At 41.4% G+C, this 22,815-nt stretch overlaps 1 protein-coding gene across 1 annotated transcript; it reads right to left on the bottom strand.

Moving 5' to 3' along the window:
* Nucleotides 1-1,886: 1,886 nt before the first annotated feature.
* Nucleotides 1,887-22,609, bottom strand: LOC119519995 (homeobox protein prophet of Pit-1-like; the record flags this gene model as incomplete). Its single annotated transcript, XM_037817724.1, has 3 exons — nt 1,887-3,181; nt 3,978-4,186; nt 22,567-22,609. Coding segments are annotated over 3 exons (594 nt in total), but the record flags the coding sequence as incomplete, so codon positions are not given.
* Between the last annotated feature and the right edge of the window lie 206 nt (nt 22,610-22,815).

Below are 22,815 nucleotides of genomic sequence, written 5' to 3'. Positions count from 1 at the left end.
ACAGACCAGTACAGCCCATCAAATGAGGAGAGAAGGGGGTTAGGATTTAGTTTCAAGATGTTCTAGTAGTGTTCTTGGAGGAGTTCTTTGCAGTAGACATGGAGAAGTGTCTAGAGTAGTTTGAATACAATCATGAGATGTGATATCAGAAAAAGAAAGGAAAGAGGAAGTTCTAAAAAGGATGTTGTGGTCCAATAATTTTGTTCCCAAATAAGTATTTATGGGTAGATCATTAGTGATTAGTGAGGACACCAGCCTTGATTTTTATGAGTCAGAGAGTGAGTTGAATGTGAGGCCATGGTAGGTGCACTTTCAGTTTGTCAAGGGAAGATCTGGAGAGTTAGAACTTGAGAGAAAATGCACACACAGTAGATTTACATTTTTTTATTTTTTCACAATGAAAGAGTCAAAAATGAGCTTAAATGAGATTGATTGTGAAGACAGCAGGAGGTTCCTGATAAAGGCAATTGAATTTATAGTCAATAATATAATGCACAACAAAACATGAGATTGAGATCAGTTGGAGACATTGGACTTGGTCAGGGATACCATGACTTTTCTATTTAATAGGAGAGATGGAGTAACTAATAATGTGTATATATTCAGGGATACTTGAAAATATTATGGTATTCTAGGGTAATTTGGCAAATTACATTTCCAATTTGCTTAGGAGGAGGTAATTTCATCTGTTAAAAATGAGGGTAAATGATAGAGTGCATGAGATTCAAAAGGTATGGAGAAGGTTTGGAGTAATTATGGAGTATGCAGAAATGATCTAATTAGCAAGACATAGTATAGTTCCCAGGTATATTTGAAAACCTCTGGAACTTGTGAATCTGTGCTTATTCCTGGATCAATATCTTACTCATGTATTGTGTAAGATGTAGTAATGTATTTGAAGTCATTGAATATTGAGGTTTTTGTCGGTAAATGTTGTAAACAGTCAGAGGGACATAATGTTTGCCTTGGTAGTATCTGTTGAAATTACAAACTCTGGAGTAAACTTGGCAGTAAAAATGAGAGCTACCAAATGATGTTTCTTGAGAGGCCAGTGCAGTATACTTTTCACTGTAGTATGAGAATCTAGGTATAGGGATTATCTTTGTGGAGAAACCAGGAGAGCAGGTTGTACCCCACAGTGGGAACTCTGATGTTTGTTGTGTGAGGGACATTCCCTGTAAAAACCTGTGAGTGATGTGTAAAACTCCAGGAATTTATACTTGGGGAAAAGCAGAGAAAAATTCTAATTCTAACTGTTTAATTTTCTATCATGTAATTTTGTCATAATAAAATATTCTAAAATTTCTGAATCTGTGATCATGTCATTTGTTAACTTTGTAAATAAACTGTAAATGGAATTATTATCAAGATTAAATAAACAAATACAATAAACATCAATAACATCACACATAAAAAAAAAAAAAAAAAAAAAAAAAAACAAATACATTGTGAAACTATTTGTAACATATATGACCAGGTATTCATAACCCTCATACACAAAGAACTCTCAAAAACTAATAAAAGAGACTATATCAATATACAAATACACAAATAAGTCAGACAAGCAATGTACAAAAGAAAACATGTAAATGGGCAATATCGACATCAAACTATTTTAACTTTCACCAGCAATTAGCTAAATGGAAATTAAAAAATAAACAAGGATACATCACTCTCAGCTAACAAAGTGTCAAAAATGTAAAGGTTAACAAGGGCGTGCTGAAACAAACATTGCTAGTACTTTTAATGGAATTCAAACTGGTAAGAGCTTTCTGGAAGGCAGTCTGGCTCAAGGAGATAATCAGATAGGAATGCAAAGAAATATACAGGGTTTTGATTCCAGAGTTGTTTATATATATATTTAAAACCAGCAAACAACATGAGTATCCATTGTTAGAGGCTTGTTTATTGAGGATACATTTATGGACCTGCCAATAAGGGAGGTAGCCCTACATATAAATAAGTAAATTATAAACTATATGGTCTAATAATGGTGTCTGCAATTCGGCTACACTGTTTCTGTAGGGAGAGTTCAGACCAAGTGCTTCATGGAAGGTCCTTTCCTGGGAATGACCTCATGGTTTACTCCTGGAAAAGTCTACCCTAAATTTAATAGTTTCTGCTCTATCAGAAATCACATATGTTAAAAAGTGCAGCAGAATGAAAAGATGTGGAAGATAGATGTTGAAGACTCCTACAGGCCAAGCTAACTAGGTTAAAAAATTTTTTATTCTTATTTTTGAAATAAGGCATGGCAGAGCCAGTCCTTGGTAATAGGATTTGCAAGGTCAGCTGGAAATGAGAAAGATTGCAGCTAGGGGAAGCTGGAGGATAAGACCTTTAGGTTAAGACAGTATGGGGCCTGAAAAAGCAAACCCCTGTTGGAATGGAAACGAGAGTAATCAACTCAAGATAAGTTTCTAGGACAGAATGAACAAGAGTTAATGACTAGGTGGTGGTGCAGGTGATGGGGAAGTGATATATAGGCAGACTTTAAATCGAAGGCCTTACTGAAATCAGATAGATGAACAGCAGGGATGAAGAGCTTCAATTCTGATCTCAATGAATGAAGCCCCGAAAGGTCTGTCTCCATCAATCATCTCCACTCACCAGCAGTTACACCAGTCACCTCCACTGAGGCTTTTACTCACATCTTCCAGTAGTCCACCTCCCCAAATTCTCTCTGTTAATCACTTGACTGAACCTTCATGACCCCTATTTTTAAATCTCCTATCTGTGAGCTGCCCTTCCCTGTGTTTCTTCTCCATCCCTGGAAGGAAAGGAAGACACCCAGTTTTCTCTGTGCCTCATGGGAGCCACAGGCCAGGGGTCACCCTCCTCAGTTCCAGGACTTTGGTGGATCAAGGCTGAGGGGAAGCATGGGTGGGGGTGGGGGGCAGGGCAAATGACCAGCGGGGGGTGGGTGCCAGGTGGGGTACCAGTCCTCAGACTGGTGTGGGAGAGCAAAAGGAGCACCGGGGGCGGGCTGGGAGGAGGGAAGGGCCTGGCTGTAGGGGTGAGGGAAGCAGGTCGCGGGTGGAGGCGGTGTTGGGAAAGAGTAGGGGTAAGCTGGGGACTCAGGCAGGAAGCCAGAGAAGGTGGCCGGAGACAGATGGGCCAGTGGCTGGAGCAATAACCGCTCTTGTTTCCGCTGCTTAGCTCTGCGGTTCTGGAACCAGACCTGAGGAGGGTGGAGAACATCTGCGTTAGAGCCCCTCCCTCAAATAGGTGGCACTGCCATATGCAACCCCCTCCCCCAATGAAACAATGCACAGGGGCCGAGAGTAAGCTTCTGCCACATCACCAGAGGAGCTCAAACTCTCCCCAAAGGCACCGCAGAGCTGGACCCTGACAAAGGGAGACCCCCCACCCCCACCTCCAACTTGCATCTACATTTCCTCAGTTTCCACAACCTCGGATGTGTAAGCAATGTCAACTTCCAAAAAGAAAGAGATAAATACGATGGCATTTTTCCTCCCCAGAGAATGGGAAATTTCCCCTAGGCTTAGAGATTAAGACTGTGAGGGAGTTTAATTGTTACAAAGTCGGATTTCCGAACGAGTTTATACTTAAGGTTAACTAAGTGTATGGTTACTCTTGAGGGAGCGTTTGGCTGGGGTTGAGCTTCAAGGCTGCGGATAGGGACAAGGTTACAGAGGTATGTGGACAGTTCGGATTGCGTTTTGGTTAGAATTCACATCACTATTAAGGTCAGAGCTAGGCTTACACCAAGTGACGTTCCCAATTAAGAAGAAGTGGCGTGGACTGCTGGGTGAGGCTTACATTCCGGTGAATGTTTAGGTTGCGGCTATACTCCCATGAGCGTTTAGGCTCAAGGTGAGGTTTATGTGATTAAATCGTGCTGATATTTATATTTTCTTTTCCTTCTGAGTGGAGGCCTTACAAAGAGAATGCGCTACTTTTGGAAGTCCCCGGGCGCGGACCCGGCGTTGCTTCCTGGAGAAGACGCACATCACCTGGATTCTGGCCTCGCCGAGGCCTGTGTCCCGGGCGAGGCCCTCGCGGGTCCAGATGTCAGGGTACTGGTTCCTCCCGAAGGCTGACTCCAGCTGCCCCAGCTGCCTTGGACTGAAGGTGGTGCGGTGGCGGCGCCGGGAGTGCGGGCGGCCCCTCTGTGCTCCTCGCGGGGGAAGCCTGGGTCTCTTGAAGGGCTGAGGGCCGGAGTCTGAGGGAGGGAGGGTGGGGAGACGTGGCGTCCCAGGGCACCCGCCCGTCCAGCTCCTGCCCCTCAAATGCTGGTTCCCCCCAGTTCCTGCTCCACCTCCGTACACCTTTCACCTTTCATGAGCGCCACTCCCGGACCCAGCTCAGCCTCCGCTCCTGCTTCACCTCGGCCACCCACGACCCAGGCTCCGCTGGCCCAACCCGCAATCCTGGGCACTCACACTCTGTCCACCACTCCCCCTTCCACACTCCCCCCATTACGTGCCCATGTAATCCTGCCGCTCCATATTCTTTCCACTTCTCTGAGCGCACGCACTACCCACCCCCTCACCCGCTCTGGATCCCCCTATTCGCTCTCCCATCCTAATGAGCTTTCCAGGTCTTCACGGATAAAACTGCTGTTACTTGTTTCCTGCTCTTACAGTTCGCATTCGGCGGAAAAGCTCTACCGCGCCAATCCTCGCATAGGGCCCTCCCCTGGGAAGACAGTGTCGACCCCTCTTCCGCGCAGACACACCCTTCCGCAGGCGCATTTCATCTCCTCCCGGTGTCCCAGCGCCGCCGGCCCTCCACCAGGCTGCAGGAACCTGAGCTCGTGGGAAAGACCTGTCTCTCCTCCCCGCAGGCTCACTAAGCCCCCCCACTAATTAGTCTGAGAGCAGCGGAAGAGTGAACAAGGGCGAAAGGAAACACCTAGAAGGCGCACACTCGGAAAAGAAGACGTCTGGGACCGAGGCACCCAGCCCCATGGGGACCCGGGGGTTTTCCCCACCAGTGCTCACTGCGCATTTCGAGGCCTCTTGTGCTGATCCGCTGCCCCCCTGCTCGGAACCCTCCGGTTCCCTCCCTCAGAGAAGGCAGTGTAGTGGGGTGAACCCTGAAGTTAGGAGCCAGGAAGCTGAGATCTCAGCTCTGCCGTTCCCCCAGAGCCTCAGTTTCCCCATCCGTAAAGTGAAGGCGTTGTACTGCCAGATGCTAAGATGTCCCCAAGTTTTAACACTCTAGGGTTCTAGTTTTTTCTTTCTCCTCTTAACCGTCTTCATGGTGAACCACTGCCCCATGGGAACCACAGTGCTGAGCCAGCATCGGCTACCACCTCAGGGTCCGGAGCCCCACCCAGAGATTCACTCACCCACAGTGGACATCGGGGTCGCAGCATCTGGGTGTCCTTCAGGCGGGAGGCTGCTGCCCGCTCTCCCCTTTCTTTGCTTACCCTGCTGACTCCTTTCTGCTTCCATGGCTAAGAACGAAGACCACAGTCTTCCCGGCTTCTGGGGACCTGGATGGCTGACTGTAGGTCAGTCTCTCTCTGCTTCTGTTGTTCTCTCCCCTCTATTCCTGCTCTCTCTCTCTCCCTCTGTATATCCCTGAGTCTTACTGTGTGTAGATGTGGGTAACTTTGTCTTTTTCACTGTCTCTCCTCTTTGCTTCTAATTCCCCATTCCTCTGCTGGAGTAGATCTCATTCTCTGTCTTGTCTTCACCCTACTTCTCTGTTTTTGTTTTTGTCTCTAATTTCTCCCTGCCCCTTCTCTCCTCTGCAATGCTGCTCTCCCTTTCCTTTCAGCTGCCTCCCTTGTCCAGCTTGGAATCCCACACCCACCTCTTTCTCCTGGGGTTTTCTCCCGCTGGGGGCCCATCCAATCACTCCCTGGTCACCAGAGCCCCTTCCCCAGGGGAGAATCACACACCGGATGAGGGAAGGTGTTCTGTGTAGGGTCCAGGGACTGGGGCCAAGAGCTCATATTCCTGGAGGACCAAGTTCTTTTGTCCTGCTAAATCCCCTCCTGGGAGCAGGCAGGGGAAGGAGGAGAAAATGCATTCCTCCTAAAGACCCCTCCTCACAGCCTCCCTGGGGGTGGGAGGTGGGGCAAAGGAGTTGCAAGCCGGAGGCCAGGGATCAGCAAGTGGGTGATGCCCAAAGACCTGTTTCTAGGAAACCACAAAACTAAAGTCACAAGTACATTCTGGCCCCTCCTGGGCACTCTGCTCTCTCAGAATCCAGTAGCCACCCCCCAGGACAGCCTGAATCCAAGCCATAGGACGAGCCTCTGGGGCACTGCAGTAATCAAGTACTCTCTGATTTCCTCTCTCCAGAGTCACCTCTGCATTCACCCAGAACCCCCAGGACACCAAAACCTCCCAGACTCATCCAGACCTTCACAAAAGCTACCCTCTGCAGGGCATCTGAATTTCGGATACATCCTGATACACCCCAGGACCTCAGAACCTGAGGGAAATTAATTCCCATGACATTCTGACATTCTCATTCTTCAGAGAAACCCTGACACATCCAGAATCCCTGAGCAGTCAGGACACCCTGATTTCCACAGGACTCTGCTCTTGAGGTCACTCAGACCCAGGAAGGACATTTTGACATTCCCAGGACACCTGAGTTCCCAGGATATACTATTGAAGACAAACTTTTAGGATAACCCCAGGACCCTAGTATCTTCTAGGACATACTGCAACCTGGGACATTGTGATACCTGGAATATTCTACTTTTACTAGGAAGTCTGATCCCCACTCCTCATACTCTGCCCTCCTAGGACACACTCGACCATATAAGGACAGTCTAACCCTGTTGGAGCACACTGGCCCTTCAGAACTTTCTCGAATCTGGAATATCCTGAATACCCAGGTCCTCTGGATCTACAAGGACACTCTGACCCCATGAGATCAAGGGACTCTCAGATCTACAGAAGAGTCTTCAACATCCCGGGTATCAGAGTCCCCAGAACAATCTGAACTCTCAGGATGTTCTGACCCTACGAGGATCACCTGGCTTCTTTGGCACTTTCAGCCTACAGGGTACTCTGCCTACAAACACACCCTGATAATTCAGAATGCAATGAACCCCCAAGACAAAATGGTGACCCCCCAGAACATGGCGACCCCCTGGATATTCTGACCAAGCTCAGGCACCCTGAGCCCTCATCCTGACAACACAGCCTTCGTGAGCTCTCACACTCTCAAACCTCCCAGGACACCATTGTCTCAAAGTACTCAACTCCTCAAATGGACCCGCACCCTCTAGGCAACAAGGAACCTACACGGACACTCAAACCTAAAGGACACCCTGACCAGCCAAGGCTTTCTGACACCTCGGATCATCTAACACTCCAGCGTCTTCTAGACCCCAGGAGACTCTGACCCCTTCCCCATCCCCAGTTACACTGATCATACAGGACAAACTGACCACCAGAAACACTGCACATCATCAGCCCCTGGCCAACTAAAGCCATAGGACTTCTAGACAATGGAAACAAAATCAACAGTAACCTGAACTCCAGATTATTCCTACCTCCGAAGAAACTGCGCCAGGACACTGTTACTCTCCATGCACATTCCGACCCTTGAAGATATTGTGACATCCAAAAAGATTCATTACTTTGCAAGACAACCTTACCTACTCCCTAAAAGCTACATCAATGAAGATGGGTTTAGCTGTAAGTAAAAGGGCACCCAATGTAAAGTAGTTTAAATGATAAACACATGCATTCTCCCATACCAGAAGTCGTCCAAAAGTTCTTCCAAGGTTGCTTAATCCCTGGAAGTCTCTCCATAGACTTCTCTCATATTTCATTTGCCAGACCATGTCCTGTTCCCATGCCCCGACCGATTCCTTAGTAGAGAAGATGGTGCTGTGGTGACTGACTTAACCTCCCCTGAAGGATGTCACCACTTGCACGAGGGTGAACAAATAAGGGTTCTGTTAGCAAAGTAAGAGGGTTTTGTGTCTTAGTTTCCTAGGGCTGCTGCGTAACAAAGTATCAGAAACTGGGTGGCTTAAAACAACAGAAATCGATTGTCTCACTGTTCTAGAGGTCAGCAGGACTCCGCTTCATCTGAAACCTGTAGGGGGGAATCCTTCCCTGCCTCATCTCGATTCTGGTGTTTGCTAATAATTCTTGGTGTCCCTTGGCTTGTAGACACATCACTCTGCCTCCCACATCTTCACAGGACCTTCTCCCCAGTGTCCATCTGCGTCGCCTCTCTCTGTCTTCTACTGACCTCAGCCACATTGTATGTATAATCCAGTTTGGACTCATTTTTTAAAAAGAAATTTTATTGAGATAACCATACAATCATCCAGGGAGTACAATCAATTGTTCACACTATCATCATACAGTTGTGCATTCATCACCACAATCAATTTTTGAACATTTTCATTACTCCAAAAAATAAAAGTAAAAGTAAAAAAGAACACCCAAAACATCTCATACCCCTTCTCCCCCCTATTATTCATTTACTTTTTGTTCCCATTTTCCTACTCATCTGTCTCTATACTGAATAAAGAGAGTGGGAGCCACAAGGTTTTCACAATCACACAGTCACACCATGTAAGCTATAGAGTTATACAGTCATCATCAAGAATCAAGACTATTGAATTACAGTTCAACAGTTTCAGGTATTTCCTTCTAGCTATTCCAATACACTAAAAACTAAAAAGGGATCTCTATATAAGGCATAAGAATAACCTCCAGAATGACCTCTCAACTCCATTTGAAATCTCTCAGTCACTGAAACTTTATTTTGTTTCATTTCTCTTCCCCTCTTTTGGTCAAGAAGATTTTCTCAATCTCATGATGCCCGATCCAAGCTCGTCCCCGGAAGTCATGTCCCATGTTTCCACATAGGGGGAGGGCAGTGAGTTTACTTGCAGGGCTGGCCTAGAGAGAGATGGCCTCATTTTAACTAATCACATCTTCAAAGAACCTATTTTCTAATGAGGTCACATTCATAGGACCAGAAGTTAGGACTTGAACATACCTTTTTGGGGAAATGATTCAACCCATAACAGAAGGTATGAATGCTGTGTTGGCAACCAGCCATGTCTGCCACAGTCTAACCCTGGAGGACACTCTGATCTCCAAGGCTACTCTACTCCCCACCCCTCCAAAACAACCTGAACTTTCAGGACACTGTGTTCCCCTAGAAGAGTCTGAACTCCATGACTGCCCTCACTTACCACAAAAAAGATACATGCAATAAACTTGGACTACAAGAAGGCACTGAATTCCAAACACTGCCACCTCCAGGTACCCTAACCTACAAGGGAACTCTGACAACCCACTTAAGAAGGTTGATTTCCCCAGGACACTGTGATGTTGCAAAGACACTCTGACCCTACTCTCCCCTTTCCCCAAAGACATTAGGACACTACAAGCTTGACCTTACATCCCAGAATACCACAGTCCCTCAGAAGGCTGGGACTTTTAGGGGCATTTGATCTTCCAGGACACTCTCATTCCCATCCCCAAATCTAACCATCAAGGCCACCGTGGGTTCAAATCCCAGCTTACCACTTACTAGTTATTTGATCTTGGGCTTGTTATTTAACATGGATATGTGTCAGTTTTATCATCTGGGGGTAATAATACAGTTGATTCTTGTTATTTGTGGTAGTTATTTTCTATACAGTTGCTGTGAACAATGAATTAGTGAATACCGAACCACTGACCCTAGGAGAAATACAAGGTTAGTTTCCATGAGCTTCTGGTCACAGCATTTTCATAAACAATCAATACATAACCTTGTTCCTTATTTTATGTGTGTTTCTGTTTAAAAATACTTTAGTTATATATATGCTGATTCATTAACATTGAACTTGCAGCCAATAGCTCTGTAACTTGTGCCTGAATGAAACTTAACACATGGATTTTCTCCATAATCCACATCATGGCCTTCTCATGCCAAGAGACACTGGGCAACACTTCAGCACTGTGCCTGGGGGCCATTTTACACAGTAAAATCACTCCACAAAAAGCACAAAAATGTGAAGAAGGTGGTGCTAAATATACCATGAAAAGGACACTTGTGATAGCTGAAATAAGACGGTGGAGCGTCACTTTGACCTCAGCTGGGAGTGTGTGTGTCAGGCAACTCAACTTTTGGGCCTTTTTTTTTTAAATTCAGTTTTATTGAAGTATATTCACATATCATACAATCATCCATGGTGTACAATCAACTGTTCACAGTACAATCATATAGTTATGCGTTCATCACCACAATCTATTTCTGAACATTTTCCTTACATCAGAAAGAATCAGAATAAGAATAAAAAACTAAAGGTAAAAAAAGAACACCCAAACCATCCCCCCCATCCCACCCTATTTGTCATTTAGTTTTTATCCCCGTTTTTCTACTCATCCGTCCATACACTAGATAAAGGGAGTGTGATCCACAAGGTTTTCACAATCACACTGTCACCCCTTGTAATCTACATTATTATATAATGGTCTTCAGGAGTCCAGACCACTGGGTTGGAGTTTGGTAGTTTCAGGTATTTACTTCTAGCTATTCCAATACATTAAAACCTAAGAGGTGTCATCTATATAGTGCATAAGACTGTCCACCAGAGTGACCTGTTGACTCCATTTGAAATCTCTCAGCCACTGAAACTATTTCGTCTCATTTTGCATCCCCCTTTTGGTCAAGAAGATATTCTCAATCCCATGATGCCAGGTCCAGATTCATCCCTGGGAGTCATACCCTGTGTTGCCAGGGAGATTTACATCCCTGGGAGTTGGGTCCCACATAGTGGGGAGGGCAGTGAGTTCACCTGCTGAGGTGGCTCAGAGAGAGAGAGGTTGGGCCATTTTTTGCATGTCTGTGAATGATCATGAAAGCATTGTATTGATTTTGGGGTTACAAATAAATTTTAGTAAGTAGGGGAATTTGCAAATATGGAATCCACAAATCATGAAGAGTGACTGTACCTACCTCACAATGTTGTGATGATTAAGAGTTAATGAAAGGACATCTTTTAGGGTGTACCCTGAGCATTGTAAGCACATAATAAATATTACTTGAATATCATGGTTATTACTACAGTTAGAAAACCCTAACTCTCAGGGTTATTCTGACCCTGTCGGATCCCTGAATCCCTAAGGCAAAAACGATGCTTTCAGTCTCTAGGATACATGTATCCTCCAAGAAATTCTGATCTAAAAACTTCTGAGTCAGTTTATAGCCTGACTTGAAGGACTCTGCTACCTTCAAGGACACACAGAACCCTAGGACATGGTGAGATTTGAGAAACCATAACCCTATAAAGGCCTTCCTAATCTGACCCCTAGTTGACTGTAATCTTGCAAAGGCCATGCTGACACTGAAACACCACTGGACACCACCCCCAACCGAGGAGACACCTCGACCACACAGGCCTGGCCCACAGGACATTGTGACCAAGTGAAAACATACCTTGATTTCCCAAGCCACCCTGACCATCACTATAATCTGGCACATTAGGATATCATGATTCCCAGGACACTAACCTTCTAGTGCACACTGACTCTCTCGGATCTGGACTTCTCAACAGGCAAGCTACTCACTCCCACCCCCATCCCCGGCACACAGACAACCCTGAATATCCTTGACACACCAGGACCCCCTGAATGCACAAGGTGATTATTTTAACCCACAAGAAACTCTGTCCTCTCAAAGAAAAACCATTCCCTATAAGAAACTCTTACTCCACAATATCCTCCAAATCACCAAAGCATCTTGACTTCCTGGATACACCCACCCCTGCCTCACATACTCTGCTCCTCCAGGCCCTCCGATTCCTGAGAAGACTCTGATTGTACAAGGACACGTTGACACTCTACACCACGACAGGTCCATTCCAGTCTAACCAAAACCACAAATACTACTACATTTCCTGAAAATGCTGATCTCCTTAGAATACCCTGATATTCCTACATTAAGATACCAAAAAGGATATGCTGAGCTATCTGAAAACTCTGAGAGCCCTGGAGTCACAGAACTTTCAGGAGTTGCAGAACCTTCTGGAGTCTGTGAATCACCAGGTCAACCCAACCTCCAAGGCATCCTGACCTTATGAAAATGGTTTGATCTTCCAAGATTCTCTGACCTCAAAATTAGTGATGCTATAAGGGCACTTCACGAATGTTCTAACATGATAAAAATACCTTAAGATCCAGAACATCTTGACAACCCCATTTTTACTGATCCCCTAAGGATATCCTGATCCTCAAAAGACACCCTGACACAGGAGAATTCCCTGACTCCCTGATATCCTGACTCTCCGATACCCCTGTCTTCTCAAGGCACCCGGGCTCTCCAATCCAAGCCAAGCTGACTCTCACCTTATAGGGTTCGTCTGATCTTATACGGTCCCTTTGGACCCTCTGAACATTTTGTTCCTGTAGGGCACTCTGACCATTTAGGATGTCTTAATTCTACGAGACACTTAATTCACAGGCATGCATGCCATCCAGAGACACCCCAGGGCACTACTCAGATCCTAAAAGGACCCCCTGAAACACCAGTGAATCAGGTCTCTATAAAGACACATGGGTTCCCCTGGATAACACAAACACTACTTTACTCAAGCCATATGAACACCCCAAATTATTTGGCCCTAAAGAGACATCTAATGTCTCAAGACACTACTCCAAGGACATTCTAGTCATCCAAAGTTACCGAGAGCCTCCAGCATATCTGGCACCTCGGGAAACTGTAACCCCATAAGGGCATACTGCCTATCTAGTCTCCTGTGACCTTGTAGGAAACCCAGATCATCCAAGATATACTGAACATATAAGAAAGCCTGTTCCCTAAGGACAAGCTGATCCATGAAGGGCATCCTGTAAGTCAGACTGTAGAGTTCAAGTCCTGGAACCACCCCTTCCTTGCTGTGTGTCCCTGAGCAAGTTACTTAAATTTCTCTGTGATGGTTAGGTTCATGTGTCAACTTGGCCAGGTGATGGTGTCTAGTTGTCTGGTCAAGCAAGCACTGGCCTATTACTGCAAGGACATTTGTGGCTGGTTAATAAACCAGAAGGCTAGTTTATTAATCATTTGACTGCCCCTGTGACTGATTACATTAACGAAGGGTATATCCTCCACAATGACAGAATTCAATCAGCTTGATTTTATCCAATCAGTTGAAGACTTTTAAGGGAGAAAGAGAGAGGAACTTTATGTCTTCTTCGGCCAGCCAGCATCTCCCGAGGAGTTCATCAAACACCTTCACCGGAGTTGCCAGTTTTCTGTCTGCCCTACGGAATCTGGACTCATGCATCCTGCCCTATGGAATTTGGACTCATGCATCCTGCTCTACAGAATCTGGACTCATGCATCCCCACAGCTGCAAGAGACACATTTATAAAATCTCATATTTAAGATATCGCTTGATGGTTCTGTTTCCCTAGAGAACCCTGACTACCACACTTTCTAAGCCTCACCTTCCTCATATGTTAAATGAATGTTCCTTATTGCCTCCTGTATTCTGGGCAGGCAAGAACAATACGTGTGCACTCTGGGGCACAGCTTTCAGAATGCAGGATGAATAATAGTAGAACCAGTTTCAAGAGTGAGGCCAGAAGTCAGGCTAATTTAATGCAGAGGTCTTTTAATTTGGAAACTTTAAATATACCCCTGACTTAGAACAATATTTATTCTAGAGCACATGGTGGATTTGAAGCCATGAGGTAGCGGGAGGGGATGGGTCCAGGTGGTTTATGTTTTAATAATGCTTCTAAAAAAGGATGTAGACAAATACCTTTTTTATATTTTGTCTAAGGTGAGGTAGGAGTGAAGGTTAATTTTTTTCCATATGGATATACAATTATCTTAGTACTATTTATTGAAAACACTTTTCTTACTTCTCTGTAGTGTCTCCTTTGTCATAAATTGCAGATTTATGCACAGATCTGTTTTTGAGTCTCTATTCTGTTCCATTATTCTGTTTATTTATGCTTTTACCAATACCACATCATCTTACTTACTGTAGTCTTATACATTTTGATATCTGGTAGAGTAAGTCTTATAACTTGTTTTCCTTCTTCAAGAATATCTTGACTAATCTTGGCTCTTTGCATTTCCATATAAATTTTAGTCAGCTTGTTAAGCTCCACACAAAAATATGTGGGAATTTTGATGAGGATTGCATTGAATCAATGTACTGAGGGGATTTCCTTTTTTAAGAAATGCTACTTTATTATCCAATCACATAAAGGTGAGTCTAATGGTTTTCAGACTGTAAAAGGAAAGGCCTTTCCTTTGGGCAAGAATTGACAAGCAGGGTGTCCAGAGTTCCTCAGCAATGACAAGGTTTGAAAGAAAATGTTTACCTCTTGCCTCTGTGTTCAAAAATCTCAGCTGAGTATAACACCTTTGGGCCACACTTTCCCTCAGAAATGTCTCTTCTGTTTTCAAATGTTGCTGTGGAAAAATCTGTGGTCATTTTGATTTTGGACCTTGTAAATATCTGGCTTTTTCTGCCTTACTGCCCACTTGCAGATGTTTTTTTCCCTTGAACCCAATAATTAACCAATGTATATCTTGAGGTCCAATATTCTACATAATTTCCCCCTGAATTTTGATCTGCTGATTCCTCAGACTATATTGGGATGAGTGTATGCTCTCGATTCAAAAGCAATTTTTAAGATGAGAAAAGAAAAGAATGACAACTAGGTAAAAATCATACAACTCTTCTTTCGCCACCTGACTCATACAATAAGGAGTACATGAAGACACCAGTCTTATGAAAACTATTTTAAGAAAATACAATTCAAAGGAATTTGAACTATCCCTTTTATCCAAGAGAATTTTATCTTTTTACTTTGGATACAATTTTTATTCCATTTCTTGTGTTACCCACTTCAGGGACAACAATTATCCTACGTGGAGCGCTTTTTTTTCACCTATAATCTCTCTGTTCTGTTTTTATCTTTTCCCACATTCACTGTAACTATCTTGAGTTTTTTTTCTCTAAGTAATTCTGTTTTTTAGCCATGTAATTCTTTACTCTTTTGAATGTATTAATAGTTCTATAATTATATTGTTTTGGTTCTCCATTTGTTTCTACATCTCTGCATTCTCCATTTTCAACACGTTCTGTTGTCTTAGATTTCTTTTCTTACTGATTTCATATTATTTATGCAATCCTCAGAAACATAATGTGCTTCCTATGGGAAATGCTAATCTTTTTTTCTTTCCTGTAAGATTAATACCCTTATTTCTTCCACATTGTTCTGTGTGTCTGGTGGGGGAAGAAGAGTTGTATTATCCTTGAATAGTTGCCTTCTTTTCAACTAACTCACATTTTAAGGAGGACTCTTGGATGTAGAACATCTATTTATCCCAATGTAGTATGAAGAAATTATCCTTGACTCTCTTCCCCAGTTACCTAAGACCCACTGACCTTTTCTCAAAGCTTCAGTTTGCAAACTATTTAGAGCTTGCTATTTTCTCTTAAGATAGCCTGAGCATGGTGGGGTAGGGCTACAGACATTCAACTTATTGATTTGTATAAATTAGGATTAGGTACTGCTGTATAAAACAGAAAAAAAAGTGACTTAAAAAAGATAGAAGTTTATTTCTATCAGATAAAATAATTTCAGAAGCAGTCATTTCAACGCTGGCACAGTGGATCCAGGGCATCATCAGCTCCAGGCTCACATATTTCCACTCCACTACCCAACTGAAAGGCTTCCACTCTCATTCCATGGCCCAGGACAGCAAATGGAGATACACTCATCATTTCTACACTGCAGCCACAGAAAGCAGGAAAAGCAGAAGAGCAAAACAGGCTCCTCTAAACTGAGTCAGCTTCCTCTAGGTAGCCTTCCCAGAAGTCCCACACAATACTTCCATGTGAATCTTGTTGACTGTAACTTAACAGCAAGGCCACATCACACTGCAAGGGATGATGGGAAACGTAATCTTTATTCTGAGCAGTGATGTGAATAGCTGTTTTAGTTTCCTTGGCTGCTCAAGCGAATACCATGCAATGAGTTGGCTTAAACAATGAGAATTTATTAGCTCACGGTTTTGAGACTAAGAGAAATTCCAAATCAAGCATCACCAAGGCATGTTTTCTTCCTGAGGACTGGCATTCTAGGGCTGGCTGCTGGTGATTCTTAGTCCTGGGCTCCTCTGTCATGGCAATGCATATGGTGGCCTCTCCTGGCCTCTCTCTTCTCTTTTGGGTTCCTGTTGACCTTCAGCTCTTGCTTCCTATGGCTTTCTCTTGTCATCTGTCTGAATTTCATTTTTTTTAATGAAAGACTCCAGCAATAGGATTACGGCCCATCCTGACTGAATTGGACCATGCCTTAACTGAGGTAACCTCATCAAAAGGTCCTACTTACAATGGGTTCCTACCCACAACAATGGATTAAGTTTAAGAACAATATTTTTCTGGGATACAGAGCTCCAAGCCATCACAGTATCTAACAATCATTATTCAGTTATTGAGGTGGAAGAATAGAATTGGTTTTGGTGTAGGAAAGTATCAGTCTCCTCCAAAGAGGGAAGGATACCTGCTCTCATGTAGGGGATTTTAAAAAACATTCTATACTAAGGATCATACATCTAAGGCAGGGATGCACCTACTTCCATAACATTTAACTTCTTAATTCAGATTAATGCCCCAATCCAACATGAAGACCTGATACTGTGCTTCTGAAAAGAGCATTTTTAGTCCCCATAGTTCTCCTTCCCTTATTTGCCATGATACTGTTATGGGTACTTTTACTTCCATCTCATTTAGTGGAAGGACACCTGTGGATTTTGGGAATGATGTCTCTGGTCCATAGTGGGAAATGTGAATTTTTACATTTTTCACTATTTGAATCTCCATGTTTTTCAAAATTTTTAAAGAGAGAGGCTAAATTGCTATTGCTATTAAATTTTTTAAAGTTATTTTTATGAGTCCTCTGATCATATGGAGACTCTATCATTAGAAAGAAATTCACGTTTTTGTTTAACCCATTTGTTCAGAAAGGATAGTGCAAAGATACCCAGTGTATTGAATAAAATAAATTCTAAGGCATATATGCAGAATTAGTTTCCAATAACAGGAAGAAGAAAACAGGCTCATATTAAGATCATTCATTACCTCAGTGGATTAAAGCTATATGATTACCTACCATTTGATAAAACTCAACACTTAGTCATACTTTTAAAATGATATAAATAGTAGCATACTGTTTATATTGATAAGGGTTATCCATTAAAACCTATAGGATAACCTGATAGAGATTATCTGACAAAAAACTGTTATTCTTAAGTAGTGAAACAGAATTAGCATTTTCTCGAAGTCAGGGAAAAAAAGGCAGGCTTGTCTGCCCTCACTCCCACTACTCAACATTGTCTTGGAAGTATTAGCCAATCCAAATAGACGTGAGATAGAAATATGAGGTATACAGATTTGAAGGAAAGAGAAAATTGTTCTCATTACTATAGATTATGTTTTTGTCAGTAGATGGCATTCAAGAGCATTTACAGAAAAATCATTGGAAATAACAAGAGAGCAAACAAAATTACTAGATACAAGATTAACAAACAAAATCAATTACATTTTTATTTGCAGCAATAACTAACTAAATAAAGTGACAGAAAAATATTCATAATAGTACATAGTTTTCAATATTGTCAAAGATCTGTAAGAACTTTAGAGGAAAAAAAGGTTATAAACTGATACTGAAGAATATAAAAGAAGACCTGAATAAATGAAGATAGTCCATGGATAGAGGATGCAGTATAAAGATCCTAAAAGCCAAAACTATTTTAACAAAACAAATAATTAAACAAACAAAAAGCAAGAAAGAGGAATTTTCTTTCCCAGATAGCAAGATGTATTAGCTTATAGTTCTAATTAAGTCAATATGCTACCATGCAGAAATAGAGATAAGATTTAGATTAAAAGACCAGAACATATTTCTTCTGAAAGGACTCTGTGAGGAAATAAGACTATGTGATTGTATGTACACTTTTCCTGATAATACTTTGACGTTCATAAACAGTAGATTGCACTGCAGTTTGTAAACATTTTACATTGTATAAACTTCTCTTATTGATTTTCAAATACAGTTTAATATTGTCTATTAAAACTACCTTTTGTTTCAGCTAACTATATTCACATTTACTAGTTTAAAATGGTGTTTATTATCTTTAAAGTGTTTTCCATTCAAGGAAAAGAAGTAAAATCCAATGCCAAAATAGCCAATGTAATTGAAGAACAGATATTAGCCAGAGACCTCTGGATGGTAAAACTAATCCTCTAGACTCAGAAAAGCTTCATGGACATAGAAGAATGCCAGCTCTCACACATTTTTCCTTCACTCTAATTCCTGCTTGACTAGTGTCATGGGTTCGTCTCTTTACACCTCAAACCTATGATCTCCATTTGAAAAGGCTTGAGCCTAATCACATCATGATTCAATGGGTTTGGGCTTCATCAAGTAACTACCCACTCAATTAAGAGTATAGGGACAGACAATAGTTTAAAAGAAAAGAGGACTCAAGACAAGAATTCAACTTCAACACATTTTTACTAAAGGAGTACTTAATGTACAAAGAACAAGTTTACATGTGAAAATTAAAAGATACATTACCAAGCTTGGGAGCCTCCACTCCTCCAGACATAGCTGGACAAGAGAACAGAGAGCCCCACTTGTCTCAGTTACAGAGAATTTATAGCAATTTTGATTTACATTCAATCAAATCATATTCTATTTTTACATTAAATGATGCTTTATGAACATGAATGTCTCATGAAGTGAAATGCTTCAATCAATGAGTGGTTCAAGATCTAAGGAGGGTATCCATGTTATCAGACACTTAGCCTTGAATGCCTGTAAAACTTTACTGATAATATTTTTTACTAATTAAGCTATGACTTCTGTAAGAGCACTATAACTTACATAAAGTCTAAAAAATTAGAAAAGAGATTACTATTACTATCATATGCTGGGCCATAAAACAAGCCTCAATAAATATAAAAAGATTGAAATTGTTCAAAGCACAATCTTTAATCACAATGGAATACAATTAGAAGTCAACAACCATAAGAGACTTAGAAAATTCACAAATTTTTGGAGGTTAAACAACACATTCCTAAACAATCAGTGGGTTAAAGAAGAAATAGCAAAAGAAATTGCTAAATATATAGAAACAAATGAAAATGAAAAAACAGCATATCAAAACTTATGGGATGCAGCAAAAGTGGTATGGGGGGGAATTTATAGCTCTAAATGCATACATTAAAAAGGAAGAAAGAGCTAAAATCAAAGAACTAATGGAGCAACTTAAGAAGCTAGAAATTGAACAGCAAACTAATCCTAAACCAAGCAGAAGAAATAACAAGGATTAAAGCATAAATAAATGACATAGAAAACAAAAAAACAATAGAATAAATAACACCAAAAGTTGGTTCTTTGAGAAGATCAACAAGATTGACAAGTCCCTAGCTAGCTGACAAAATAAAAAAGAGAGAAGACCTAAATAAACAAAATAATGAATGAGAGAGGTGACATTACTGTGGATCCCGAAGAAATTTAAAAAATTATAAGAAGATACTATGAACAACTTTATGCCAACAAACTCAGATAATTTAGAGGAAATGGACAATTTCCTGGAAACACATGAACAACCTAGACTGACCAGAGAAGAAAGAGACCTCAACGAAAAAATCACAAGCAAAGAGATCCAATCAGTCATCAAAAAGCTTCTCACAAATAAATGCCCAGGGCCAGATGGCTTCACATGGGAATTCGATCAAACATTCCAAAAAGAACTGACACCAATCTTGCTTAAACTCTTTCAGAACACTGAAGAAAATGGAACACTACCTAATACATTTTATGAAGCTAAATCACTCTAATACCAAAACCAGGTAAAGATGCTACAAGAAAGGAAAACTACAGACCAATCTCCCTAATGAATACAGATGCAAAAATTCTCAACAAAATACTTGCAAATCAAATCCAAAGACACATTAAAAAAAATCATACACCATGACCAAGTGGGGTTCATTCTAGGCAGGCAAGGATGGTTCAACATAAGAAAATCAATCAGTGTATCACAACACATTAACAAATCAAAAGGGAAAAATCAAATGATCATCTCAATAGATGCTGAAAAAGCATTCAACAAAATCCAACATCCCTTCTTGATAAAAACACTTCAAAAGGCAGGATTTGAAAGAAACTTCCCCAATGTGATAAAGGGCATATAAGAAAAATGCACAGCCAGCATAGTATTCAATGGTGAGAGACTGAAAGCCTTCCCTCTAAGATGAGGAATGAGACAAGGATGCCCACTGTCACCACTGTTATTCAACATTGTGCTAGAAGTGCTAGCCAGAGCAATCCGGCAAGACAAAGAAATAAAAGGCATCCACATTGGAAAGGAAGAAATAAAACTGTCATTATTTGCAGATGATAGATCTTATATCTGGAAAACCCTGAGAAATTGATGATACAGCTACTTGAGCTAATAAACAGATTTAGCAAAGTAGCAGGATACAAGATTAATGCATGTAAGTCAGTAATGTTCCTATGTATTAGAAATGACTGAACTGAAGAGACATTCAAGAAAAAGATACCATTTTCAATAGCAACTAAAAGAATCAAGAACCTAGGAATAAACTTAACCAAAGATGTAAAAGACCTATACATAGAAAACTACATAACTTTACTAAAAGAAATAGAAAGGACCTAAAAAGATGAAAAAATATTCCTTGTTCATGGATAGGAAGGCTAAATGTCAGTAAGATGTCAATTCTACCCAAACTCATCTGCAGATTCAATGCAATCTGTATCAAAATTCCAACAACCTACTTTGCAGACTTGGAAAAGCTAGTTATCAAATATATCTGGAAGGGGAAGATGCCTCAAATTGCTAAAGACATTCTAAAAAAGAAAAACTAAGCAGGAGGAATTACACTCACTGACTTTGAAGCTTATTATAAAGCCACAATAGTCAAAACAGCATGGTACTGGAACACAGATAGACATATTGATCAATGGAATCAAATTGAGAATTCAGAGATAAAACCCCAGATCTGTGGTCAACTGATCTTTGATAAGGCCCCAAAAACCAATGAACTGGGACATAATCTTTTCAACAAATGGGAATGGGAGAGCTGGATATCCATATCCAAAAGAATGAAAGAGGACCTCTACCTCATACCATACACAAAAATTAACTCAAAATGGATTAAAGACCTCAACATAAGAGACAGTACCATGAAGCTCCCAGAAGATAATGTAGGGAAACATCTTCAGGACCTTGTATTAGGAGGTTGCTTCTTAGACATTACACCCAAAGCACAAGCAACAAAAGAAAAAATAGATAAATGGGAACTCCTCAAACTTTAAAGCTTCTGTACCTCAAAGGAATTTTTCAAAAAGGTGAAAAGGCAGCCGACTCAATGGGAAAACATATTTGGAAACCATGTATCTGACAAAAGACTGATATCTTGCATATACAAAGAAATCCTACAACTTCATGACAGTAGTATAGACAGCCCAATTATAAAATGGGTAAAAGATATGAAAAGACAGTTCTCTGAAGAGGAAATACAAATGGCCAAAAATCACATGAAAAAATGTTCAGCTTCACTAGCTATTAGGGAGATACAAATTAAGACCACAATGAGATATCATCACACACCAATTAGAATGGCTGCCATTAAACAGACAGGAAACTACAAATACTGGAGAGGATGTGGAGAATTTGGAACTTATTCACTGTTGGTGGGACTGTATAATGGTACAGCCACTCTGGAAGACATTCTGGCCATTCCTTAGAAAACTAGATATAGAGTTACCCTTCAATCCAGCAACTGCACTTCTCCGTATATACCTGAAAGATTTGAAAGCAGTGACACCAACAGATATCTGCATGCCAATGTTCATAGCAGCATTATTCATAATTGCCAAGAGATGGAAACAACCCAAATGTTCTTCAACAGCTGAGTGGATATACAAAATGTGGTATATAGCCATGATGGAATACTACACGGCAGTAAGAAGGAACGAGGTTGTGAAACATGACAACATGAATGAACCTTGAAAACATAATGCTGAGTGAAATAAGCCAGGCACAAAAAGGGAAATATGTATGCTACCACTAATGTGAACACTGAAAAATGTAAAATAAATGGTTTATAATGTAGAATGTAGGGGGTCTAGCGATACACAGCAAATAGTGAAGGGGGAATGATAATCTAATAAGAACAGATAAGTTATTGTGAGTAAACTTAATGTCCTGGGAATGCTGAGGAACAACTATGGTTTGTTAATTTCTAGGGGGAATGGTAGGAACAAGTTTGCAGGAATGTAGTTATTTTAGGTTACTTGTTTTTCTTATTCCTTTGCTGGGTTATAGTCTAAATATTCTCTTGGGGTACAGTAGGAACATGTTGGAAGTAATGTAGTTATTAAAGGCTAATAGTTTTTTCTTCTTTCCTTCTTTTGCTTTTGTTCAAAATGTTTTTTTATTGTCTTTTTTTTTAATTTTCTGATAAAGTTAATTGAAGAAGAGATGCAATGAAAAAAATTATATACAGTGCCCCCTTGAGGAGCTGGGGGAACATGCAGAGTTCTTGGGCTTCCTCACCTGGATTGTTGCTGATGTTCTCACGAGCACTGAGGACTGGCGGTTTGATGTGCTGAGCCCTCTATCACGGGACTTGCTCTTAAGAAGATTGTTACTGCAAAGGAGATGTTAAACCTGCTTATAATTGTGCCTAAGATTGTCACCCTGAGAGCCTCTTTGTTGCTCAGATGTGGCCCTCTCTCTCTAACTAAGCCACCTTGGTGGGTGACCTCACTGCCCTCCCCCCTACGTGGGACCTGACTCCCAGGG

This window comes from Choloepus didactylus, chromosome 24 (assembly GCF_015220235.1).
Source record: "Choloepus didactylus isolate mChoDid1 chromosome 24, mChoDid1.pri, whole genome shotgun sequence".
NCBI classification, from domain to species: Eukaryota; Metazoa; Chordata; class Mammalia; order Pilosa; family Megalonychidae; genus Choloepus; species Choloepus didactylus.
Note: the sequence above shows the minus strand (reverse complement) of the source record. Positions and strands in the feature narration are given on the sequence as shown.